A 27,900-nucleotide genomic window follows, 5' to 3' on the forward strand; every position below is an offset into this window, starting at 1 on the left:
AATAAAAAAAGGACATAATTGTCTCATTTGTCTTTACCTTGTTCAGTCTACTTCTGAGCTCCATACTTCCAAAGGATTTTGACAAATTGGATTTTTTCCCCCAAATGGATGATGAAAATGACAGTAAAGTAAATGAAAAACATATCAAACATAGAATAGGTAAAGATTCTTGGGATTATTGCCTTAGAAAAGTGAAAACTTAGGGATCCTACAATAGTTGCCAAAGGCTGAACTTTGGAAAGATGGACAGACAAAAGTCAGAATAGGCTATAAAGAAAGGGTAATTATTAGGGGAGATTTGGGCTTTCCTGTAAGGAAAAAGTTGCTATTGATTTGAATAATTTGCATGCCGTCTACCCATAATCATCCAGGTTATTAAGTATAAGAGGTAGGATTCAAAACCAGACAAGTATAGCACAATTTTTACCATAATGTGAGGGTGGATTTTTTTCTGAAAGATCCATTTTTTAAAAAAAAGTATGGAATATTGGAAAGAGTGCAGGGTCTCGAGTCAGGGGACTTGGCTTCAATTCATGTTCTCCTACCTCTGTAAAATGGGATCAGTAATGCTTATACAACACCTATCTCACACAGAGTTCATATAAGCTCTCACCTGGGTGAGCTTGGAAGAGTCACTTGTCCTTTCTGGGCTTCAAGTTTTTGATGTGAAACAAAGAAGCTTTGATCTCTTAGTCCTGCTCCAACAACACACACACATACATACATGGATATAGACATATATGTATGAACATGCATACATAAGGCAAGATGTATACATAAGTAGAGATCTGTATGTCTTCATTATGCTTATGTATGCATGCATGTTATTGTATCATGTTGTTATAATTATGATTATATATCCTATATTATGCTGAAACAGGATTGGGAGTTTACATTTTATGAATATTTGCATATCTATATCTATCTATCTATCTATCTACACACACACACACACACACACACACACACACACACACACAAGTATTCCCCATTTAGTGTTGGGAAATCCCAGTGGAAAAAACCCTTCTACCTATGTAGAGCAGTTGGGAAAGTTACTTTGAAGTTAAATTGCTTGCCCAGGGTCATACATCCAAAAATCTATCAGACTCAGGACTCTTTATCTTGCCCTATCTTGTCCTATCTTCTTCAAACCTGATGCTTCTGTAATGGTGCCAATGGCTCTCCTCCAGTCTTTTTTGTTGTTCTTGTTACAAAAGATGCTAGGATGAATATGGGAGAGGAGCAGGAATCTGGAATTTCTCTAGCTGTCTCCTATTGCCTACAATGTTTTCCCTCTTGATTTCTGCCTTCCAACTTCCTTTAAGTGGCAACTAAAAATCCCACCTTCTATAGGAATCCTTCCCCAACCTTCCTTATTTTCAATGGCATCCTTCTTTTAATTCTTTTATTATTGTTGTTCAGTCATGTTTGATTTTTTGTGACCCCCATTTGGGGTTCTCATGGCAAAGGTACTGGAGTACTTCTCTAACTCATTTTACAGATGAAGAAACTGAGGAAAATAGGGTAAAGTGACTTGTCTAGGGTCACACAGCTAGTAAATGTCTGAGGTAACATTTAACTCAAGTCTTCCTGACTCCACATCTGGCACTCTATCTACTATGCCGCCTACCTGCTTCTAATTATTTCCTATTTATTGTGTATACAGTTTGTTTTATATATAATTGCTTTCATGTCATCTCCCACATTGTAAGCTCCTTGAGGGCAGTGACTCCCTTTTGCCAATTTTTGTTTTCAGCACTTAGCAAGAGCCCAGAACATAAGAGGGTACTTAATAATTAATTACTGATTGACTGATTGATTGATTGATTGGAAAGGAAGACAAAAGATATCAATAAACAAATCAGCATCTAAGTCTGTAAGCCTTTTCCTTTTTCCCATCTTTCAGAAAAACCACAATGCTCCTTAAAGGGAATGGATTTACAATATTAGTAAACTTAGAGCACCAGCCCTGGAGTCAGGAGGACCCGAGTTCAAATCTGACCTCAGACACTTAATAATTACCTAGCTGTGTGACCTTGGGCAAGTAACTTAGCCCTATTGCCTTAAATAAAATTTAAAGAAGTATATTATAATAATATTGGTAAACTTTTATATTGCCAGGCTTATGGAATAAGTCAATCAATTTGTAGTGTCCCCTTGCATCCATCCCTTTATGATCCTCTGCCCACAGTTAGCTTTGGTCCAGTACAGCTGCCTGGTTACCTTTAAAACAATTCGGGTGCTTTTTGAAAAACCTTTCCAGAAGTGTAAAGGCTGAACTGTATACCTTCTCACCTTAATATAATCACAGAAGGGCTGCCTTCTTCACTGATTCTACCAGTCAATCAAAACTATAACAGAATTGGGAAGATGTCAATCAATTTGAGAAGATTAAAGGACATGAGTCATTGGATGAAAAACAGATAAATCTTCTGACCGAGAAGATCAAGTCACATCTCTGGCTGTTGGAAATGGTACAGTCAAGAGATAAAGCAGTCTGGTGAGAAAAGAGACCCCGACAGAAGATTCTAGTGGGAAAGAAAGTTAGGGTCAAGTTACTGAGACAATCACCAGCTGGGCCAGGGTGGGGAAAAGGAGGGAAATCAGACTGAAGTAGGGTGGTGACATCTCAAAATAGGGAAACAGATTCTAGGTTGTTAAGATGAAGTTGCTACTGTTGGGAAGGAACAGGCATGGAAGGTCAAGGTAAGAGTCCACTCTTTGTAGCCAATTTTAACTAGTTGGGTATGATAATGATAATAGTAATGACATTCCAATGCCTGACTCAAAAAATACTTGATCTATGACCTCTAATTTATGGTTATATTACCGAAAAAGGACATGCGCTTTCAGAGCCTTTGGGACAAAGGCTCAATTGTCCTACCTTAGTTTCACCTCTTGCTAGTGCATCAATACTCAAAATAGACCTATTCCTTGAGAAAGAGAGGACAACATAAACCATCTTCCTGCAACTACCCAGACTTCAAAGTCAGATGAGACCCCATCTCCTGCTTCTCGGGGGGCCACTGGAGGGGATCCTTGCAGTTGTACAAGTCTAAGCTACAGTACATCATTCCAATCTAACTTGGAGCCCTTCTTAGGTCTCAGATGTGGTCCCTAGCCTATCCCAAACCTTCTCTGGTCAAAGCATCATGCCTTATCCTGCCATCTCCCACCCTGGCCATGAAACTTTCTGTCTGCCCGACTCTTTTAGGACTACCCAATGGGGTGGGTAGTTGAAGGATTCACTGAGGGAGGGATCCAAAGGGGGCATCCAGGACATGTTACTCACCCAGGAGGGCTTCTTTGGCTCTGGCTAACTCCTGCTCCTTCTGGGCCAACTGGACTTTGAGTTCAGTGGCTGAGAGAATCTCTGTGGACTTGCTTCCGTGAGACTCCTCCAAGTCCTTTGTGAGCATTTCCTTCATCTGCCGGAGGAGATGAACCTCGTCTTGCAGCTGAGATACCTCTTCTCGGAGTAACACTGGAGGAAACAAGAACAATGCAAGGAAATGACTAACCATTCTCCATCTCTTTTTTTTTTTTTGCATTAGGGGCAAGGTAAGGTAGGTATATTTAAAAAACTTCAGTCTATTGGGGTTCAGGCTTCTAGAAAGGGAAAAAGCAATTGGGTATTCCCATTGGCTATATACCCAGAATTCTTCGTAGGTGGGGGAATTCACTCCAGTGAATGGATCTACCAGGCAATTCTGATTAACTGAGTCATGGGATTTTAAAATGACTGCCATAAATAATAAAAATAGTAACAATAGCTGACATTTCTAGAGAATTTCAAGACAACAAAGTCATCATTTTACTGGATACTAACAACTGCCTTATACAGTAGGAGCCTTTATCTCCATTTTATAGAAAACCAGCAAGTAAGTTATAATTAATAATGATAACAATATTACTGCTTTGGGATGAGAAGTGCAACGCCTTGATTGAACATATATATAACCTATATTGGAGTGCTTACAGCTTCAGGGAAGAATAGAATTTGGAACTCAAAATATTAAAAAAGAGTTAAAATAATTTTACATGTAATGGAGAAAATAAATATTACCATGAAACATGTTAATTCATAACATTGTATAATGTATAATATTATTTATTACCTAATAACATAAATATATGATAAACTATTATTTAAAATGAATTTGCAAAGAGAAAAGGGAAATGGTTTACAAATATGATCTTATTTGATCCTCAAGCAACCCTGGAAGGTAGGTTATTAATATCTCCTCATTAGAGATGAGGAAAATGAGACAGAGATTAAGTGACTTGTCCAGGTTCACATGGAGACCATGTATCTGAAGCAGGTCTTGACCTCAGAACTCCCTGAGCCGCTGAGCTGCCTCCCTGGGTGGTGGTCAGGGAGCTGGACTTGGAATCAGGAAATGCTGGGTTACAATTTCACCTGAAATACTTATGAGCTTACACTGGACAAACCTCATCTTTGTGTTTGGTTTCCTTATTTGTAAAATGCAGGAGTTGGGCTTATCAGCCTCTCAGCAACTTTCTAGCTCTAACTACGTGATCCTATAGAGTAAGCTCTAGCAACAAACGTCTGAGGCAGGATCCAAAGCCTTCCTGACTCCAAAGCCAAGAGCTTCTCATTCACTCACAGAAGGTCAAGGTTGGAAGGGAATGTAGAAATCTTTTATCTCAATCCCCTCTCTAATTAATAAGGTGAAACCCAGAGATGACACCAAATTGTAGACAAGTTTCACTTCAACCTTGCTCTTCCCTTCTCCCCCAATGCTAGGTCATCTTCAATCATTCATTCATTCATTCATTCATTCATCCACCTTTATTCATTTGTCAGGCATTTGCTTTGCAGCAGGTATCATGCTAAACCTTGGGCAAAAACAAAGACAAAAATGGAACAACCCTGCCTTTAAAGGGCCAACATCCAATTTGTGTGACACACACACACACACACACACACACACACACATAAACACAAACAAATACAGCAATTTCTGCAGGGAGGCCAATAACAACTGGGGAGATGGGATTAACCTCTTTTAGGAGGGGACATTTGCCGAACCTTCTTTGAAGGAAACTAAAGATTCTCCACCAAGTGGTGCAGTAGCTAGAGTGCTGGATTTAAAGTCAAGAAAATGAGTTCAAATCTGATATCAGATACAAGTTGTATGACCCTGAGCAAGTCATGTAACCCTGTGTGCCTCAGTTTCCTCAGGAAATGGCAAACCATTTTAATATCTCTGTCAAGAAAACCCTAAATAGGGTCACAATGTCAGACATCTAAGTTGAAAAACAACTGAAAGACCAAAGATTCTAAGAGTCAGAAGCAAGGAAGAAGCCCTTTCTAGACATTTGGGCAGTCACAGTTGGCTCTTTCAGTCTACCCAAGCATCTTCCTGACCTGAGGAGAAAGCCTGATTGAATTGATAATACTCAGGATTCTAACCTGGTTCTGCAATATGGAACTACAGAGATCAGCATTATTTTATTTTTCCGGAGAATCACATTAAACATGTAGGGAAGAAGGCTGAACATTTTTGCCTAAATTCATGATTTCTAAACTGGGGGTCAAAGGAGGAAGAACAGTAAGTAGAATGGGTCATGGCTCTGGAATTAATGGACTTGAGATATACTTCAGCCTTATTACTTTTCTTATAGTAGAAAAAGAGCTGGCTCTTTAATCAAAGGAACTGGATTCAAATTCTCCCTTTGGTACTTACTATCTGGATGACCTTGGGCAAGTTACTTACACTTTTTGGGTCTCAGTTTTCTCTGCTGTAAAAATTTAGATAGCCTTTGAAATCTTCTCTAGTGCCAAGAATCAGAGTAAATGACCTTACATAAATCATTTGTGTCCCTGAACTAGCTTTCTCATTTCTAAATGAGAAGGTTGGGGTAGATGACCTCTACTGTCCCTTTCTAGCTCAAAAAAATAGGATCTTTAGCTTTTCCTCATTACTGGGTTTTTAGTCGAACACTGAGTCAGCTCAAATTGTTAAATTTTCAACATGAGCCTTTCGGCACTCATTGCTTTGTTGATTCTCTAGACCGAAAAAAAAGCAATGAATAAAATGTTAATAATGAAGATTAAACTTTAAAGGATACATTTCCTGCCCCCTCCACCCCCACAATGAACTACTTGTTAATATTTATCAGCAAACCCTTGGTTATATGACTTGGTTATATGACTTATCTGCAAGATTGCTTTACATTTAACATATAGAGTCAATTTTTTTGCCTCTGATGCAGTTTCCAAACAATTCTATTTTCAGTTGGTTCTCCTTAAGCAGCATTTCAGAGTACACAGTTTATCCTGGAGGCCTCCCCTTTACGCTTATCCTGTACTTCTGTCCCTTCTGGCAAACCTTCCATCTAGGTGGTCCACTCTGGGCCCAGACCTCCAAATGATCCCGCCCTCAAATCTACTCTGCTATCAAAATCTCCCATTTTCCCCCCTTCATAAGATATCTGTCAGAAGGGAGATCATTTTTCAAATTTATGAGAAAATCTTAGTGACTAATAACAGCTGCTTTCCTATTTCTCCTCATTGGTCTAGGCAATTTCCAATGTAGAAACTCCCTCCGCCACTCTTACAGTTGGGCAATATAGCTGTAATTTAAAATCTTAAAGACCTTTTTAAGAGTTGCCTAGGAGCACTCAGAGTTTAAGTGACTTACCCATGGCCAGACATCTAGTATGCAAGAAAAAAATGAAAAACATTTAATAAATTATTTGCCATGTTCTAAGCACTATGCCAAGTGTTGATCATAAAAATACCAAAGCAAAGTACGAGTCAAAGACAGAATTTGAACCTGAGTTTTCCTGGCTTCTATCTACTATCAAGGCTATTTCTAACAGTTTAATATACATATATTTTAATAAATACTCCTTGGAAAAATTTCTTAAACCAAAGGAATGAATCAACAATGGTAAAATTTCCTGCTCTTTGACCAGCAGGTAAGCAGATGGGTTTTTGTTTTGTTTTTGCAGTAGTTCAAGGGTTAGTCACCACACAAAGGGTATCCCTCACAAGAACAACCCAGATGTTAATGGCAAAAGAACTCAGGGAACTCCTCTATCTACCTGCAATGTGAGAATAAAGAGGAGAACAAGACTGGGCTGGCCCCCCCCAACCCCCCCCCCCACCACCAGAGAAATACTGTTTTTCCTTTATGGCACCAAGGCTGTTGTCCTTGGTTATGAGAGCTATACTGGTTTCTGCCTAGCTTACTATTAGGTATACCTGACATCCCAGCCCCTCCCTATCCCAAAACAAAAAAAAGGAGGGAGGTGACGCCAGGTGTGGTGATCCCAGGAGCCAGTTTCAGAATAGGTGGAAAAACCACTTCTATAGAGAAAAAAGTTCCAAGGAGCTTAACTGAAACTGTACCAGCTGAGGGAATGATAATGCTCTGAAGACCTTTGGTCCCAGACAGTAAATTAGAGGAAAGAGTTCTAGACTAGAGCATTGGATAACAGCTCCTGTTACTGTGAAACATTGGACAAATCATTTTACCTCTGCGAGCCTCAATTTCTACATCTATAAAATGAGGTGATTAGGCTAGTTATTCTCTAGGGTCCCTTGCCATTTTGAATTTTATGTTCTAAGTCCTCAGCTCCAAAATTCTATGTCTTAAGATCCTTCCCAGCTTTGACATTCTAAGTTTAAAGGCCTTCCCAGTTCTGACATTCTCAATTCTGTTTCTCCCCAAAATAAATATTTTGTCCTGTCATCCAACTCTAATATTCTATATTCTAATGTTCCCATCTCCCATCTCTGACTTCTGGGTTCTAAGGCCCTTCTCAGCAAGAATATTCTGTGTTCTAAGAATGCATCCAACTTTCTCTCTTCCAACAGCCTCGCCAGCTCTGACACCCTAGGCCCCTCTCAGCTCTGACATTCTAGTTCTTATATTGTAGAATCTAAAGACTCTTCAAGCTCTCACAGTATCTATTCTAGGGACCCTCCCAGCGCTGACATCCTGTGTTCTAAGAGTCCTCCCAGCTCTGACATTAAATGTTCTAAGGACCTTCCCAGCTCTGACATTCTGTGTTCTAAGAGTCCTCCCAGTTCTGACTTTCAATGTTCTAAGGGCCCTCCCAACTCTGACATTCTCTGTTTGTAAGGACTCTCCAAACTCTTATATTCAATGTTCTAAGGGCCTTCACAGCTCTAGCATTTCAGGTCCTAAGGATCCTTCCAGTTCTCATATTCTAGGTTCTAATGAGCCTTCCAACTTTGACATTCCAGGTACAATGTTCAATGTTCTAGGATTCCTGGCCCTAGACTCAAAGAAACAAAATCATGCTAATAAAACAAAAACAAAAATGTCTCCTAAACATCCTCTTGAGTTCTCCAACTAGATAAATACCTCAGTGGGAATAAGCAGAAAACACTGTTGGGCCTCCTATTCCCTGCCAATGCAAAGCAGGGAGCCAAAGGCACTCTTCAGTTAATTTAGAATAAAGCCTTTTGCTGAAGAGGTTTCATTTTTGGTTTTGTTGCCTGAATCACCTGGATGATTACCTCCACCCTCCGCTTTGCATTGGCCTGTTGACCCTTGTGTGACTGGGAGATGGGTCACATTGAGTGAAATCCTGAAAAAAAAACCTGTAAAATGTGGGCCTTAAATCAGATAAAATTCCTTTCCAGAAATGGGGCTTGCCCCAACTGGGTAAGGAAAGGTAGCTGAGTAATCTTCCCTTCTCCTGAAGAGCTTCAAGTCTCCTTTGATTGTCTGAAGGGTTCTGGGGAACCCTATCTGCCCTTGGCAGAGATATCATCAGTGACCACATAAGGACTCTTCTGAGACCAAGGACCCTTGAAGGAGTCAACTTGGTTCCATCCACAGTGGTCTAAACTTGTACTTTCTTGTAAAGTCAACAGAAGGATAGCAAAGACAGACAAGCAGAATAACTAAGATTAACCCTTTTCTTACCAACTGGAGGCAAGTCCCTTGCCTTATAGTGAGCTGGGAAAGAAGGGCCATGCTCTTAGAGCTAGCCAGATGGAGCTGGTGATTGAAAAGCCCTGACTTCACTATTAAGTTTAGGAAGAGGCCCTGTGCCCACACAGCCCTACCCCATTGTAAGGGGTTATGATCAAATACAAGGAAACAGACCTAGGGAAAAAATTACAATTTGGGGAGAGAGGAATTTTGTTTTCCTCTCAATTTAGTGTATTGGCAAGAAAACTGAAATTATCCCCTAGGATTAAAAATAAACTGTTTGGACTTTAAAATCCTTTAGAATCTGGCCTTTCTCTCATCTTATTTACTATTTATAGTCCTCTTTCTTCATTCTAGTCACACAGACCTCTTTCTCTCATCTTTGCACTATTGCCCCATAGTTGGAATGTCATCCTCCTCAACTCCATCTCAGTCTCCATCCTCTTTGAAGACACAGCTTAAGCACCATTTTCTATATCATGGGGTTCTGTGGTACACAGATAACCTCCCCCCCCAAAAAAAAGAATAAGGTAAGGTAGATTTCAGGGGATCCAGGAACTTGGATGGATTAAAAAACTGACATCTTTATTTTCATTAACCTCTGACTGAAAGTAAGCATTTTCTTCAATTATTTAAAAAAAAACATTATTTCTAGAAGGGGTCTCCTGTGTCTTTCCAGATGTTCACTGGCTGGAACTCTAAGGATAGCTCCAAATGGACTGATTTCATAGGGCTAGGGGTCAGCTCTAGGATTTCATCTGTAAGTCTAGTAACTTCTATCAAGACAGGTCAGCATCTTTGCAACTTAAGAGTTCTCGCTTGAAAATAAGTCTAGTCTCTTTGTCAAATTTACTCACGCTAAAAATCAAATTCCTCCCTCTCCATAAACTTGACCTTTTAGGCTTCAGTGAATTAGCAGGAGTATCCACCTCAAGTACAGGAAGATTTTCCCTGAAAAAAATGGGCAGATGAGAATGATTTGTTCCAGCAGCCGTGAAGATGCTGAAGCAAGTGCTATGGAGTTCTGAGAATTTGGTCAGACATCAAAGATACCAGGATTATCCACTGCATGCTAGCTCATCACCACTCAATCATCTTGACTTTTGCCTTGCCACTGGACTTTGATGACTCTGGGAGAGAGTGAGGGTGATGATTTTATGTAACTCACTTAAATCCAATTCACTTGAGAGAATTTGTGATGTCAATGGTCATTTTTGAAATGAAGGACAAATAACACTGTCCTATCCACCTCTGAATTCAATGATCTGTGACATTAGATGCTTCATTTCTCCAAGGCTCAGTTTCCTTAACCTCTAATATGGGAATAAATCTTACTGATAACTATCTGCCTCATTGAAGTCTAGGGAGGAGAGTGTTATGTATGTGGGAGTTATTATTTACTCCTCTTTCTTATTAGATTATGTGAAGGCAAGGGACCATGTCTTATACTCCTTAGTATTCCCCATTGTCTAAAGCACAGGACTGAGAACCTAGTATGTCAGCCAGAAGTACCATAGAACCTCAGGACTATTAGAAGACATCCATAGGTCAGGAATCCCTTCCATAAGATCCCTAAGAGATGGAGATCATCCCACCTCCCTTGCATATCTTCCAGAATGGAAAGATCACTATTTTTTGAGGTACCAACTTTTGGACAGCTCCAGATATTAAATTCTTCCATGTTATTGAACTGAGACTAGGTTCCTTAGTTATGGCAGTTCCAGGTGCCAAGGAACTGACTAGTCAGATATCTTGTGCCTCACCAAACTGCAGCCTCAATGCAATCTGTGGGTGGTGAGAGCCCCTGGAGCTACTGGCTTCCCCTTGCAATCAAGATAATACATTTAGATTGTTGCAGTTCCAGATTCCCTCTTCCCCCATCCCCATTTCCATACAGGTGACAAGATACATTCAGAGCTTTTTAATTCCCCTTTAGTTCTTATTCTGATCCAGATCTCACTGGTCTCTGATCTGTTTACTCCTTCCTCTGTTCCTCAGGATCTTGGGAGAGCATTAAGTCCCCATCCAGAGACTTAGGGGCTTGAAGGTACAATTCATCTGAATGAATTCTTTGTGAGATCATCTCCAAGGGTCCTCTGAGCTGCAGATGGCAGGAATCATTTTCAAAATGGCCCTATCCCTTTCAAGTTGGTCAGTGGGCTATAGGACTATTTGTCAATGGCAGGGTGGCAGCAGGATTCCATTTATGGACTGAGCTTTAACTCTAGAGTCCTGCTAAGTTGGGCCTTCTAGAATGCATAACTCAGAATCAATTTTAGCCTGTTAGATGGAGAGAAGGCTACAGATGGGCTGCTCATGAAGGGTTGGCTTCAGAGCTTCATCAAGTGCTCTCTGGTTATGACCCTCCAGTTACAAGTGTGGAGGAAAGTAAGTGAACTGTTTGAAGTAATTGTCACTGAAGTCCTCTGCCTCTCTCATTCTCCAGAGTCTCAACAGAATTACAACTGAATTTTAATTCTAACTATAGCTATCAAGTGATGAGAACTGTGTGGAATGTCTGAATAGGAAGGGATGTCAGAGGCCACTGAATCCAACCCAGATTAAGGAAAGAATCCTACCTGCAGGGTCCTTCAGCCTCTATCTAAAAAGCCTCCGATGAAAGGGAGTCTTACTGCCTCCCAGGCTACCTACCCATTTTAATTAGGGGAGCCTCCCTAGGCTACCTCTCTATTCCAACTGGGGACAGCTTCTTGTCTTGATATCTAGCCAAAAGGTACCTCTTACAGCTTCCTCTCATTGCTTCTAGTTCTGTCCTCAGGGCTAGGTGGGGGGAAGCTCATTGCTCTTTTGCAAGATGACCCTTGAAATGTTTGAAGACTGATCATACAACCATAGATTTAAAGACAGAAAATCTAAAGGCCATCTGGTTCAATTTTTCACATTTCATAGATGAGAAGACTGAGATTCATGGAGTCCCAAGATTTCCCCAGATTACAAGCATGCTGCAATGTTCCTTTCCCCCTTCCCCAGTCTTCTCTTCTCCAAGCTAAACACCCTCATTTCCCTCAATCAACTTCTTATAGGCTGACTGGTTCAATATCCCAATTTTTCTCCTTTGGCCACCATCCAGCAGATCAATCTCCAACTAAAAATGTGCTACCTATGATACCCCACATGTTGTCTGAGCAAGAGAGACAACAATGGGACTGATCACCTCCTTATTGCTGAGAGCTGGTTCTCTCCTAAGGACATGAGTTCTTCTAATTGTCATATCACACTGTTGATGTTGAAGGACTAAAGGATACATTGAAAACAGGTCACATAAAATATAGAATTTTCTAGAATGGAGGCAGAGTCAGCAGTACCTGAATGAAACTTTTCACTAGTGAAAATGTGGGAGTGTGTGTGTGTGTGTGTGTGTGTGTGTGTGTTGGGGGTGGGAGTGAATGAAGAAGACCCAAAGAGGGGATCTGGAGACCTGGGTTTGAGTCTTGACTCATTCTCTGATTTGCCACATGCTTATAGACTAGGCATTTATGGGCTGAGCTGTTTGTTGACAGATCTGACACCCACAGACCATGTCTGAAGACACACACCATCTCCCTTCAGATTTCCATTGGAATATTAACTTCTGCTACATTTTAGAGAAAACATAGTTATTCTGAGCTCGCCAGAGTAATGATGATTGCCCTTGTAGCTACAGAGTTACATTAATGGAAAGACTAGAATTGAGGTCCTTCAGCTGAGTGTATACTCCGGCAGTGTCTTCCTACCAACCTGGCTTTAATGAAGGCAGAGGCACCTACCCTGTGTCACAGACTCCTTGGGCAGAATGCATAAATAAAATACAAAGTTTTACAAGGGAACCCAGTGCTACTGACATACAACTATCCAAATTATCATTAATGAATAAGCTTTGTGCAAAACCTGACTGGAAATTCTTTAAAAAAAAAAAAGAGGGCCTTCTCAGTTAGACAAAACAGATCTCCAGTTCAGACAATAAAGGGATCAGCTGTTGGTACTGGAGAGGCATAGCCTAGAGAAGAGAGAACCTGGGTAGGGAATGACAACTGTCAAGAATATGAAGGCTGGCCTTGTGGGATTAGAATTAGTTTTATATTGATTGGTCCCCACTAAAAGAATCTGGGGAAGTGGAGGGGGAGGGAAAAGTTGCTCATTTAGGCTCCCTGAAGAACAACTTCAGGATGGGCAGCCTCTGAAGGGCATGACTCCCCAAAGTCTGGATGGCTGTATACCGACAGGAGGATTCACGTGGTGGCAGTTTAGGTTCAGACACATTTTGGAATTCAGTGAATTTTCAAATTCAGCTTAATGATTAAGAGGAAATAACTGACCATTAGGATCACAGGATCTATGAGCTGGAAGGGACCTTGGAATCTATTCTATAATTCCCCCAATCACATACCCCACCTTTGCTTAAAGATCTCCTTAACCTGGTTGGTAGGCTGGGGTTGCCTTGAGAGGGTGAGCTCCCCATCTCCTTCAGGGTGTCTCTACCTGTCTGGCCTTGATGAACTTGAAAGTCTACTGAAGCTCCCACAGTTGTCAATTTGAAAATCACCCTTAGAAAAGGATCTCAGAATCCTGGTGACATCTAGGTCACCTTGTCTAATATTTATGGGATATGTAGGATGTAGAACTAATGGACCTAACAGATCATCCAGTCTGGTCTCTCCTTCCCCGTTTTGCAGAAGAAGAAACTGAGGCCCAGAAAGACAAAGTGATTTGTCTAAGGTACATCTCTGTAGAATAAATCCAATGTTCTTTCTATTATGATTCAAGACCTCTCTTTCCCTCATTGACTTTCTGGTGAGGCAGGGGGGCTAAACCCCTCAAAATAACTTCTTTCCCAACAAGACATGCCCTGCAGTCAAGAAGTTTGCTTACAGAAATAATCTAAGCAATGCCCTTAGAAGACGGATTCTCTCTCTCCTCACCCCTGGGTACCCTACTGCTCTAGGAAGTCTGACTCCTGTTGCCCTTGAACCCTGGACTCCATTACTGCCACAATTATTTTGTGAACAGTTTTGTTGAACTGTGACAAAATTCCCTGGTGGTCCTTGGATCTCAAAGGCCTGGCCTTCTTGGATATGAGACAGGAATTAGTCCCATAGGGAAGCATGAATCACAAGGAGAGCAGAAATAAAAGAACTCTGTAGGAGAGGCTCAAGCAAAGCCAAATCTTTTAATCTAATAACGATCCGATTACTACAATTCAAATGGCAAAGCCTCCCAGATTGGCTGGGAACTCCCTTGTACCCTCTGAGGGGGGAGGAGGCTCCCATCCAGGTGTACCTGCAGAGGAAAGGGAAGAGGGGGAGGAGAAGGAGGAAGAAAAGAGTTAAGAGGAAGGAGAGAGAAGAGGCAGAAGAAAAGGGAGGAAAGGGAAATGAAGAAGAGAAGGCAAAGAAAGGAGGAAGGAAAAAGAACGGAATAGGAAAAGGAGGGGAAAGATGATAAGAAGGAGAATGAGAAGAGGAGGAAGAAAGAAAAAAGAGAAGATGCAAAGGGAGAAGACAAGGAGAAAGCAGAAGAGAAGATTGAGAGAGGAGACAACATAGCGGTAAAAAAGAGAGAATAAAATTGAGGGAGGAACAAGAAGAAAAAAGGAAAGGTGAAGAGGAGGAAGAAAAGTACAGAAAGAAGTGAGAGGGATAAGAGAGGAACCAGGTTTAGGACAAGGCAAGAATCATTATGGTCCCTCTCACCACAGACAATGAAAATGAGGTTGGACAGAGCTCTGGGAGCATGGTGACCCAGAAACCTTGAGTGGCTCAGCTCCCTTGGGGAGCCATTCCACCCTGACCACAAGGACAGGACTCAAATGAATTAAAAAAAATTTTTTTCCATTCCTAATTTCTTTGAGGTCACAGGTCTCAACACTGGGTGGGAAGGGAGAGAAGGGAGGAAAAGCTTTGCCCATCTTAAGCCACATTTCTCAAGGGAGGAAACAGTCTTTGGGGTAGTGTGAGGAAGTTTCCAAAGCACTAGAAAGATGACTGTGAAGAGTCCAAAACACAACAATAGGGTCCTTCAGAGATGGAGTTGATGTTTTGGGTTCCCCTACCATAGGACATGACCTCTGAGCTGTTTATCCAGGAAAAGAGATGGAGTGTACTGAGGCACTGTCTTCCATCCCTCTAACCCCCACTCCCACCCCAGGATACACATCTCCAAGGCAGGGAGCCAGGGCAAGGAATACAGTCTGTGCCTATTTGGATCAACAAATCCTCATCTGTTAATAAGTTAACATACTCATCCTTTTCCCAAAACAAGTTTGGTAAAGCAGCTTTGAGGACACTTAAAATGAGATGTTATAACCACTAGGTCATGGGAATTGGACATTCTAGCTTTGTTAGGAAAGCCCTGGGTTTTGGTGACCTTCAAAGGGTCATGGATGTCCCAAAAAAGAGGGCAAGGGGATCCTGCAAATAAACTTAAAAGTGAAATACATTGACTTGTAAATTATCTTAATATGAAGTGATCTAGTCATTCATCAAATAATGCTAAAATGTTTGTATCAGTAAGTGCTTAACAAAATAAAGACTGCAGAAAAGGCACTAGGAGCTAAGGTTGGGAGGGTGGGGAATACTGGATCAGGACTCCTGTAGAAATGGTAGGTTTTGAGCTGAGTCATGAAGGAAGACTAAGAAAGAGATGGAAGTGAAGAAGGCCTAGGGATAAGGGAGAAGCCATGCATGTAGCATAGGAGATCTCCTTCCTAGGGACTGTGATTCTCAGCAAGTCAACTCACCTTTCCATGCCCCAGGCAAATAACAAACATTGTATGAAGCACCAGAGCAAGGTGAAGACTTGGAATGATAGAGAGCACTTCTTTTTTTTTTTTTAGATTTTTCAAGGCAATGGGGTTAAGTGACTTGCCCAAGGCCACACTGCTAGGTAATTATCAAGTGTCTGAAGTCAGATTTGAACCCAGGTACTCCTGACTCCAAGGCCGGTGCTCTATTCACTGCACCATCTAGCCGCCCCTGAGAGAGCTTCTTCTTAAGAGAATTCCCAGGGTTAGCATCCCATCCAAAATGGTACCACAAAATGGTCTGTGAATTCACAGTTTGGGACTCATTGTCTTGGGAAAAGATACCTTATAGACCCCTATTCCCACCTCCCCACCAAAAAACCCCAATGTACTCAAGAGTACACTGGATGCAGAACCAGAGTTCAAGTCCTGGCTCTCACCTTTGTCTCCACCTGTGCACCCATTCAATCCTATTCTATAGCAAAAGTTCCTCTCCCCTCTCCAATTTCTCCACATTGCTGTCAAAGGGATTTTCCTAAAGTGCCATTCTGACCATGTTACTCCCTTACTCAATAAATTCAAAGCAGTGATCTATCACCTTTTGAATAGAACTATACAGTCTACTATTTGGCTTTAAAGTTTTTCAGAACTTGGCCACAACCTATCTTTTCTTCCTCCTTTCACACCCCCTTTCTAGGACTATTAAGAGATCTCTATAAACACTAAGGTGCCACTGAAAATGGGAAGCTCTGAGTCTCAACTGAAAGTTATGTTGAACCACATCACAGGCTGGGGAGGTGAATGAAGGAATGAAGGGAGGAAGGGGTAGTTACTTGAGAAATCCTAGAAGACGTCTTCCTTATCTGTTCCAACCCCTGGGCTTATCCTAGGCAGTGCAGGAAAGGGTCAGGAAAGTGGTCTCCAATTTCTTTTTTGTTTGCTTCCTAGATTCTGTCCCCTCTGACCTGCGGTAAGTGAGCTAAGTGGAAATTGGGTCTTGGTTTTCCTATGCTCTTGGTTCTTTGGGGACTCACTTTCCTGAACCCACCTTGTTTTACCTTTGATGCCAAGAAAGACTTTCCAAGAGCTAGTAACAAGGATGGTGGTGATAGCAGAGAGGCAAGTCAAAAGGAAGCTGAGGCTGTCACAGTAGAATTTTTTTTTTTTTGCAAGGAAATGCCTAAGGTCACACAGCTAAGGTAATTAAGTGTCTGAGGCTGGATATATAAACTCAAGTCTTCCTGACTTCAGGGTCAATGTTCTATCTACTACACTACCTAGCTGCCCCATGTGCCAGTGTAGAATTACAGTTCCATGTACTCAATTGCCATGCAACCCTACATGGGCAAGCTCAAAGTCCCTGGATTTTGAAAGATGCAACAACAATTGGGGAAAACCCAATGGACCCAAACCATCCTGCTGTCCATATTACATGGCTCCCCTAAGTCAAAAAGTCCTGATGGTGGCTACTGAAAGGTAGGGGGAAGGAATCAGATAATCATCACACCAAGGGGATGGTACCTTCTTCTGGGATTTCTCAGTGACTGCCTTTTCTTCCTTTCATCCTTTCATTCACTTCCCCCGCCTGGGATGTGGTTAAACATAGCTTTCAACTGAGACTGGGAGTTTCCCATCATCCTCTGAGTGCTGAGGCTATTCTCTGGCTTCCCCACAGGCAGCAGGCATCCCTAGACCATTTCAAACAGCATTGCGCCAGGGAACATAAGGGTCAAAGGTCAAATTGAAAGCAGAGATAGTGGTGTCTGTGGGGGTGAGGGGGAATGGAGCAGGAAAGATGAAGGAAAAACATACTGTTACATAATTCCAAGGCTCAAAGTTTTCTCCAGCTCACCCACTGGGAGCTAAATTTACAGATCCAGAATTGCAGCAAGCTGCCCCTGCAGGCTGGCATCGCAAAGGCCTGTAATTACTGGTATGTCTCTGTGTTTGCTCCACACCATACTTCCCAAGCTCGGTCCCCTGAAGGATCTTCTGGCTGCTCAGTTGGTGGTGGGTATAGGGACCGCCTCTGGCATTCAGGTTGGGAAGTTTCCAGTGGCCAGGACTCCTAATGAGGGCAGTGAGGGGTTGGAGAAGAGAGGAGGGGCATCTGGTCTGGCCAGCTACTTAGGCACAGGGAGGAAGCTCACCCCCCCAAACACACACCATCTGGCTGGAGGAGGAAGAAGTAGACACTCGGCTGCCACCCGTGGGAAGGAGGACAAGGGGTTGGCATGGATTCAGGAGCCGGCAGAGCAGTATGACTGCTTACTAGTCAAGTCCAGAAAGAGGTGGGCTTCAGGACTAGCAGAATCAGTCAGAGCTGGACCCTGGCTTCTAGATCTGTGTCCCTTGAAGCAGTCTCAAATGGGAGAAGGGGGAAAGGCTTCTAGCAGGAAGGCTGATGCTAATGACCCAGGGCCTGACAGTCACAGAGAGCCCACCAGTGGACCCAGACATCTGTCTGTAAACAGCTGTCAATTTGCACTGTCCTTGACTCCAGCCAACAAACTCCAATGTATTAAAGATATCATCCAAATCCAATCTCCAGAGTATTTTTGTTTACAGAAAGGCACCCCCCCCCCCCCAGAAGGCAGACAGGGCAAATATTGTTAAGCTGATTGTATAGATGAAGAAAGTGAGTCTTAGGGGACTTTTCCATGGGCATGGAAGCAGCTTGCTCTAGTGGACACACTGAAGCACTAGACTGTTAGTCATTGACTCTGAGCCTCAGTATGCTCATCTGTAAAATGGGAGATAGTAAGATCATCTAACTCCCACCTCCCATTTCCCACTATGATGTGGTGAGGTCCAAACAGAAAAATGCACTTTAATTGCTTTACAAGTTTTGCCCCATAATACAACCTGTGTGACCTTGAAGAAATCACTTAACCTTCACCTGTGAAACGAAGGTATCAGACTGGATGGTCTCTGAGGTCCCCTTCCAGCACTGGGAAAGAGATGTGCAGTGACTTAGCCCCAAGCCCGCAATGAGTGTGAGCCAGGCCCACAATCCAGTTTTTCAGACTCCAAGGCATGATGATAGCCAAGAGAATGAAGGATGGTCTGAAGCCAGACCTGATTTTGCCTCTGAGCATACCTGGAAGAAGGTTGCTCTGCAAGGGATAGGCTGCTTTGAAAGTCATTGACTCTGTCTGTGACTTGGCTTTTGGGTCATTGCTCTGGGGGTGGGGGGCACCCATCTCCTCTTCCATTATGCTTCCTCATCCACGGTCTTCTTGTGTACTCACAGTGGGCTTCCCAGAAATCCAGGTCCCTCCCTGGGATTCTTAGCTCCCTTCAAGACTTCATGCAAGCCCTAACCCCCTAGAAAAGCCCTCTCTAGATTTCTCTCCATTCCCCTTTCCTTCTCTGTATGCGTTGTTTCCCTATGATTCAACACTAAGTTTTTTTTGAAGGCAAGGCTTATTTTATTTTCTCTTTATCTGTGGTTCTTAGCATAGGTTCTAGAGCTTTACTAAATTCCTACTGATTGATTATCAGATATTTACTAATAAATACTAGCTTAGCGTACCAATATTAATATTTAATATCCAGAAGGAAGGGTGGTTAGATGGCACAGTGGATAGAGCCCTGGGTTGGGAGTCAGGAGGAACCTGAGTTCAAATCCGGTCTCAGACACTTAATAATTACCTAGCTGTGTGAGCCACTTAACCCCAATTCCCTTGCAAAAACAGCAAAATAAATCTGGCCTCAGATACTTCCTAGTTCTGGGACTCTAAAGTCACTTGATCTTGTTTGCCTTAATTTCCTCATCTATAAACAAGCTAGAGAGGGGAATGACAAGGCACTCCAGTATGTCTGCCATGTAAAGCCCAAATGGGGTCATTTAGAGTCAGATACAACTAAACAACAACAGTTTTTTTTTTTGGGGGGGGGGTAGGCGGGGAGACCAGATATGGGTTGAACTAAATCTCTGAGATCCCTTCCAATGACCAATGGTGACCAGCTCCATCTGCATGATACCACAGGATCCTGAGCAAGCTACTTTACTTCTCTAAATCTGTTTCCTCATCTGGAAAATGAGAGGGCTGGACTCTGAGGTCCTGTCCAGCTCTAAATCTCTGGTCCTCTGATTGTTCCTTCATTCTCACAAAGCAAGGGGAAAAGACATTTGGGGTAACCAAAGAAATACGCCAGTTTGTTTACCAACTTTTCCTTCATGCGTTTTGTTATTAATCATATGGAGAGTGGAAGGAAAAATACAGTGGGTGGGAGGGGATCCTGATAGTCAGCCCCCAAATTGTTTGCCAGCTCTGGAACCAACAGTCACTTGGTATGTTGGGCAGAGTCTCAAAGCTTTAGAACACTGCAGGGCATCATACAAATGTATATAATTCACTGCTGATTATTCTCCAGCCTAACCGAGCAGCTGCTCCAGGAAGGAGTAAAATATGTTTTGCATACTTTAAATGTTTCACTTATGAAAACTGGCAAGGCTTCCTTTCCAAATTGTTGAGCAATAAAATCACTAACAAGTAACATTTGAGTTCCGGGTTCGGGGGATGCTTTGGAAGCCCCAGCCAATGGAAGCTGGGCTGGCCGTGTGGTAGGGGCATTTGCCAGTGGGAAGACGGCAGCTTCTCCTGGGTCCTGAGAGTTCGGCATCTGGGACTTTTCCCCAGAGCATGGTGGAATGAAATGATTTGTGTCCTGATATGTAATCTGAGCCCCTCTTGGGAAGCAAAGCCCTGGATGGGAATGGGGGTGGAGTAGAAGAGGCTTCAGGCCCGGAGACTTTTCCCACACTCTAGTCACTCACCGGATTCCAGGCGGTCAAGTTTAATTGCACAGGGCTGAGGAAATGCAGGCACGGGTCAGTTGGAAGAGGGGACCTTCGGGAAATCTGCGTGCCAAAAAAGTCTTGTATTTATGTATTGATGAGATGGGCCATTGGGAATCTGTTCACAATTACAAGGACTCATAAAGACAATGGAAAAGGCCAGCCATTTCTTTCTCTGCACCCCTTACTGGGAACTGATGCTGTGACAAGCACATGAGTTGAATTTGAATGAGGAGGTGATGTGTTAAGTCATCATCCTTAATTCCTGTTCACAATTATAGGGACTCAGAAAGACCACGGGGAAGTCCATTCCTTCCTCTGCACCACCCCCCACACACACTGTCCAACTATTACTTAATGAAGATGATGATGATTGTCCTTCATTCTCTAAGAAGACTATGACATTAGGGAGGTGATACCATGACATGCACATGGACTGGATTTGAGTGAGGGGGGCTGGGCTAAGTCACCAGCATCACTTTCTCCTCTGGAGCCACTGCGTCCAGTGGCCAGACCTGGATCAGGATGACTGGAGACAGTCTTGGCAAGGCAAAATTGACTTGCCCAAGTCTGAACACAGGTCTTCCTGACTTCAGGGCTGGCACACCATTCACTGAGCCTTCTAGCAGGCCTATCAAAAGATGATCAGTAAAGGCCTAAGATCAACCTGCCAAGTGAGTGGATACCCTTCTCTTTAACAGGAAAGCTGGCAGATGATAGTACTTGAGGCAGCCTTGCCACGGTCAAGATAGTTTTAGCTTTTCTCAAATGTTTTCCTATTGATCCACATCTAACCTCAATTCAACCACAATTCTAAACTATGTATTCAACCCCTACTTATATACTATTAGGCACTGGAGATATAATTACAATAAACAAAAACAGTCCCTGTCTTCAACAAGCTTCCATCCCATTGGTAGGGGAAATAATATAGACCAGATTCTTCAATTTTGTAATGACTCTGCCAGTCTGATGAGGAATAGACTCATTCTTAGAATAGTTCTAAAGACATAAAAAGAAACCATACAGAATTATAAAAGAAGGGGTGGCTAGGTGGCACAGATAGAGCACCAGCCCTGGAGTCAGGAGGACCTGAGTTCAAATCCGGCCTCAGACACTTAATAATTACCTAGCTGTGTGGCCTTGGGCAAGCCACTTAACCCCATTGCCTTGCAAAAACCTAAAAAAAAAAATTGTAAAAGAAATCAATTCTATTGAAATGAAGTTATCAAGGAGCAGCTAGTGGTGAAGTAGACAGTGTGAAGGATGGGGAGTCAGGAAAACTCAACTTTGTGAGTTCAAATCTGGCCTCAGACATTTCCAAGCCAAATGACCCTGGGCAAATCATTTTACTCTATTCTTCTCAGTTTCCTCATCTATAAAATATGCTAGAGAAGAAAATGATAAATCTCTCCAGTATCTTTGCCAAGAAAAACCCAAAAGGTGTCACAAAGAATACAATATAACTTTAAAAATGAGCAAACAATGAGTTATCAAAATATATTTAAAAAGAAAAAGAAGTTCACAGACCCCAGGTTAAGAACCCCAAATGTGGGGTGGCTAGGTAGCAGTAGATAGAGCACCGGCCCTGGAATCAGGAGTACCTGAGTTCAAATCCAGCCTCAGACACTTAATAATTACCTAGCTGTGTGGCCTTGGGCAAACCAGTTAACCCAATCTGCCTTGCAAAAACCTTAAAAAAAAGTATACACCAAAGTAAATATAAAATAATTTGAAGGACAATGGGGTAGGGTGGTGGTGGTACAGGAAAGGACTCTAGGGGAAGGTGATATATGAGTGTTGTTCTGAGAGGAGTTAAAGGACTGCCAGAGGTGGAAGGGAGGACAAGGCACATGATTCATATGGGGAGCAAAGGGCCAGAGAGGGAAGATGGAGAGTACGGAAATGAGCAAAAATAGCAAAGAGGTCATCAAGATCGGAGGACAGAGTTCATGAGGGGGAGTATGGAAAGACAGACTGCAGTGAGAATGTAAAGGGTTTTAAATACCAAAGAAAAGAGTTTATATTTTAATGTGGAGGGGACTTCTTTAGTTTTTGGGGTTTTTTTTTTTTTAGTTTTTTTGCAAGGCAATAGGGGTTAAGTGGCTCGCCCAAGGCCACACAGCTAGGTAATTATTAAGTGTCTGAGGTCATATTTGAACTCAGGTCCTCCTGACTCCAGGGCCAGTGCTCTATCCACTGCACCACCTAGTCACCCCAGGACCTCTTTAGTTTCTTGACTTGGTCAGACAGACCCCTCTAAAATTCTGGTATAGTGGAAAAGGTTTCTGGTCCTGAAGAGAAGTTCTAGACATAAGTCTGACCTCTAATCCTGGAAAGTTGTATTAACCAGCCTGAGCCTCCAACCCCCTTACCATAAGATGAAAAAACTTAAACCCAGGGATTGTTAATGACTTGTCTACTGGACAGGTAGTGCCAGTACAATTCAATATGTATTATTCAATTCAACTTCCTGAACTGCCCTCAGCCTCAGTTTCCACATCTATAAAAAGTAGATAATAATAGCACTTACTCCATGGAACTGTTGAGAAGATAATCAAGTGAAAAAACTCAGACCAGTAAATAATTATGAGGCATTTTTTTCCAGTCACAGAATTAGAATCTGGGGGCATCAAGGATGAAACAACATATGACATGGTATTCAATCGTTTTTCAGCTATGTCTGTCTCTTCATGACCCCATTTAATGTTTTCTTGGTAGAGATATTGGACTGATTTGCCATTTCTTTCTCCAGCTTATTTAACAGATGAAGAAACTAAGGCAAACAGGGTGAAGTGACTTGTCCATGGTCACCCAGTTATTAAGTGTATGAAGTCCTCAGACTCCAAACACAGCAATCTATCCACTGTGCTAACCAGCTGCCCCAAATGAAAATGATTTACAAATCAAGACTCAACTCAACCATTTTAAAAATGATCTCTGAGATTGTGCCCAGCTTGAAAACCCCACAATTCCATTGTAGGAAGGACAAAACTATTACCTTCATTTTACAGAATGGGGAAACCAGAGATGAGAAAAGTTAATGATTTAGATGGCAGAATCAAGAACTAGGTTTCTTGTTAAAGAGTCTCAAAGTTATTTCTACCACACTGTGTTGGCCCTGCAGAGTCTGGAAAGGACAAGGACTTCCTGAGTTATTTGCCTATTGCTCCATTGACTCAAGGTCTTCCTGACCCTTTCTGGTTTAACTCTCTTGTTTCCAAGTTGCTAATGTGATCATCCACTTTATTTCTAAGACACCTTCTTAAGTCCTGGCTTTCTCAAGAGTTGTAGGTGGATAACTACCAGGAGTCTCCAGGGCCAACCCAGGGACCTATGAAAGCAAATGGGGCTATCCCATTGTGTGTCAAGTGCCTCTGCTGAGACAAATCCTTCAACGTGTTATGCCAATCTTAGAGCCTGGGGAGTCAAGCTCTCTCCCTGATCATCCACTTTGCCAGAATCACAAATTGAGACTAGGAAGGGAGCTTAGAGCTGGTCTAAATCTCATCCCAGAATTAAGATTTAAAAGTTGTGGCCATATATTGGATTACCTTTTGTCAGGAGGAGGGAGAAGACAAGGGAAGGAGGGAGAAAAATGTACAACTCAAAACCTAGCAAAAAATAAGATGGGTGAAAATTAGCATTGTATAAAAACATTGTATAAAAACAAAAATATTTCTTAAAAAAGTTGTGGCCAATATTTATCAAAGACTGGAAGATAAGAGTTTAGAGGTCCCCTAGTCTAATCTCCCTTATTTCACAGATGAAGAAACTGAGAGCCAAAAGGGTCCAGAGACTTGCCAGGAAATCCATGGGCCCCGAGTGTCCCGACTAGGATTTGAAAGCCAGGGCCTTGTGTCTGTATGCTGAAGTTCTTTCCACAGTAACACACCATTAGCTGCTGCTATTCACTCCCTACGCAATGTTTCTTCTGACAATTGGAGACGTTGTACCAACATTTTGCAAAGGTCAAATGCTGCGTTTATAATCAACTCTGCAGGCTGCCTCTTGGGAGAGCAGAGAAGAAAAATATTTGAAAAATGAAAAAGTGGGGGAGGGGGGAGTAGCTCTCTCCAACCTCCCCCAGCCCACTTTAGTAAACCCCTACATGGCAAACATGCATTGCGTGTGCTTTCTTCTGTCTTAATAGCAAGGCCAAGAGCAATCATAATAAATGACTTGGGGGGAGGAGGGAGAGCAATCCCTGATAACTAGGCCCTTCCCTACCTCCAACTTGGGAAGGAGAAATACTTTGAATCCAAGATTAGAAATCAGAAATCTACTGGAAGCTTTCAAAGCTCTCTCCTCCGAAAATGGGAACCAAAGGACTAATTCTAAGCGAGTGAGGGATTAAGCAAGGCTACCATCTTTACCTTCAAGCCTAGGCTTGCCAGCCAGGCCTCAATAACTGATTAGAACAGATCCAGCCTGGTCCAGGGATTAAGCTCCAAGGTCTTGGCTGAGAAATCACTTTCTCCACCACAGGTGGTGTTGAATTTCTTTAATTTTTTTCTCCCAGGCTACTTTCCTTGCCATTTGAAAACCGAGACGTGAAATGGGGGTACAGCCTGATATCAGAACATGCATTGTCAGAATTGGAAAGGTGCTTAGAACACAGGATGTCAGAACTGGGAGAGTCCTTAAAACAGATTGTCAGAGCTGGGAGAGTCCTTAGAACAGGGATGATCAGAGCTGGGAAGGTCTTTAGAACCCAGAATGTCAGAGTTGAGAGGGTTCTTAGAACAAGCATGTCAGAGCTGGAAGGGCCCTCAGAACATGGAATGTCAGAGCTGGGAGGGTCCTTGGAAACACAGGGTGTCAGAACTGGGAGAACTATTAAAAACTGGAATGTCAGAGGCAGTATGTATTGCTAAAGTGATATAGTCTGCTTCACCCATTTAACAGTTAAAAACAGGCCCCAAAAAGCATAGGAGCCTATCCAAGGCCATTTGACTATTAAGTAGAAGAGCTAAGTCTTCAGACCAAGTTCTAGGCACCTTCTATAACACCACTTTGTCTTTCTCCAGATCCTGTCAGCTTTATTCTCTTGCAGAATATTTGAAAGAAAGAAAAGGAAAAAAAGGGGAAAAAAAGCCTTGATTGCTCATGGCCCTATAAAGGGTGGGGAGAGAGGGCCCATATCTGTAATTTGAGTTCTTGGGTTTGGAGGAGTGGGGGAAGGGATAACTACAGCTTGTGAACACTTAAAGAAGAATGCTTCCATAGTTGGACAAAGCAGGAGAAAATAAGCAATTTGGAGAAACGAGAATGCTAATCGGGAGCAGGTGTTCACATTTTAACTCAGCTTAATACACCACTTCATTTGGGATTTCTGTAACCCAGTGAAATTTCCTCCTCAACTTTCCAAAGCAGCTTTATGATTAGGGCAAGTGTACCACTGGAAGATGACCAGTATCTGCCATTGGTCAACACCCATTGGAAAGATTAAACCCAAAGGTATCTCAAACTGAGTTTGCGGGGAAAAGAAGAGGGGAGGGAGCTTGATGGTGGATTGAAGGTCAACTTGTGAAATTTCTTTGCCCAGATTCCCAGAGTTAGGACTTGGTTGCAGAGCTTAGGAAGAAGGCAAGAGGGCTACTTGAAGAAGGCCCATTTGAAGTAAAAAAGCATCACATCCTTAATACAAGACACATGGCAAACTGCTGTGTTTTCACCAGTGATCCCTGAAAGAGTTACGAAAATTAAGGCAGCCTAACCCATTATTCCCAAATCAATCCTGTTCTCCTTCCTGTAGGAAAATAGCAGATTAGATATACCTCCAGAAAAAAAAGTCCCATTTTTCAGGAAATGAAAGGAAAAAAACTAAACTATCTTTATTAGCTGTAAATCTGGGTGAGTCTTCTAGGGAAAAGTACTTGGGTTAAACATTTCCAGGCAGTGAGATTCAATCTTCTCCAACTTGTCAGCCTTCCATGGGTTATTTCTCACTCTTCCTCCAACTGGCCCATAGCTGGTGATCAGATGCCACAGCCAGATGCCACAGGGGTCTGTGACGAGGGAGAGAGCTGTCTCTATGGACTGGCACATTGTTGCCACAAAATAATGCTTGCTTGATGATTATATTCTGTAGGCTCTTGTCTTCCTGGACTAACCAGAAAACCCTATATTTCTAGAGTCATTTAAGGTTTCCCACATACATTCCTCAACAAAGACAGGGAATGCAGTTCATGCAAGTGATTTTAGTTTCATTTTATGGATGAGGAAACAGGCTAATGACTTGTCCAGTGGATCTCAGTAAGTATCAGATCTGGGATTCGAACTCTGATCTTTAACTCCTGTCCCGAGTTACTGACTGCTACACCTGGACACCTCTCCACTACTGTCAAAATACTGAATTTTATAATTCATTTTGGGGGTAGTGCAGTGGATAGAGTATCAGGACTGCAGTCAGGAAGATCTGGGTTCAAATTAGCCTTAGACATTCACTAGCTGTGTGATCCTGAGCAAGTCACTTCACTTTTGTTTGCCTCAGTTTTCTCAACTGTAAAATGAGCTGGAGAAAGAAATAGCAAACCACTTCAGTATCTCTACCAAGGAAACCCCCAAAAGGGGGTCAAAAAGAGTCAGACCCCACTGAAATCAACTGAAAAGAACAAACTCTTCCCATGATCAGACTCCTGCAGTTGCTCCTCATTCCACTCTGAACGCTTCCTAGTGGGAAAGGACATTGAAGATCAGCCCAGCCTGGTAGATCAAAGGAAAACATTCCATCTTCCCCACATGCCCAGTATGTGCTGTTGTTCTATACTTTGGACTCCCTGGAGAAATATGTCGGGGAAATCAAATACACTTAAGGTGCCCTCCCTCCTTCTACAAACATCTCCAGCCCTGATTCAAAAAGAGAGAATTTCTCTGATGTTAGCACAGGCTATCGGAACTCCAGAGGCTGAGAGGTAGTCAGACACAAACAAGCTGCAGTCCCACCTGTTAACCCTAGTGGTTATCACTATTCAGTACAGAAGGTCAATAGAGTCTTATGTTCCCTAAAGAACAGAGACAAAAGAGCCAAGGGCTCCCACATTCAGAAGAGACAAATGAGCAGGTGGGTACCAGCCCAGCCCACCCATTCCTCCAGGCCACCTAAAATGTGGAAACTCTACACCTGAGTCTTCCTTCCCCTTCATACAACTACAACCACAACCACACGCACACAAAATCTCTGAATCAGCACACTATCAGAACTAGAAAGAGATATTAGAGCCCATTTCTAATCTAAATCTATCATTTTTACAGAAGAGGAAACTGAATCCCAAAGAAGGGAAGTAGGTTGCCCAAGATCAGACAGATAATGAACACAGTCAGCATTTAAACTTGGGACCCTTGCCTGAACTTACTACTTTATCCATTCTACCACTCTGACTAAAATTGGGGTGTGTGAACACACCCAAAGGTTG

The 27,900-nt window shown here is 42.4% G+C and overlaps 1 protein-coding gene across 4 annotated transcripts in view; it reads right to left on the reverse strand.

Annotated features, from left to right (window-relative positions):
• KAZN (kazrin, periplakin interacting protein) overlaps nucleotides 1–27,900 on the reverse strand; it is a 623,945-nt gene that overhangs the window by 176,066 nt on the left and 419,979 nt on the right. For all 4 annotated transcript variants that reach the window (XM_074218390.1, XM_074218384.1, XM_074218385.1 and 1 more), the window contains exon 2: nucleotides 3,293–3,484. In XM_074218390.1, coding sequence (XP_074074491.1) covers nucleotides 3,293–3,484 — 192 coding nt within the window. The remainder of the gene's footprint in view (nucleotides 1–3,292; nucleotides 3,485–27,900) is intronic.

The sequence above is a fragment of the Macrotis lagotis genome, chromosome 1 (genome assembly GCF_037893015.1).
Source record: "Macrotis lagotis isolate mMagLag1 chromosome 1, bilby.v1.9.chrom.fasta, whole genome shotgun sequence".
Classification (NCBI taxonomy): Eukaryota; Metazoa; Chordata; class Mammalia; order Peramelemorphia; family Peramelidae; genus Macrotis; species Macrotis lagotis.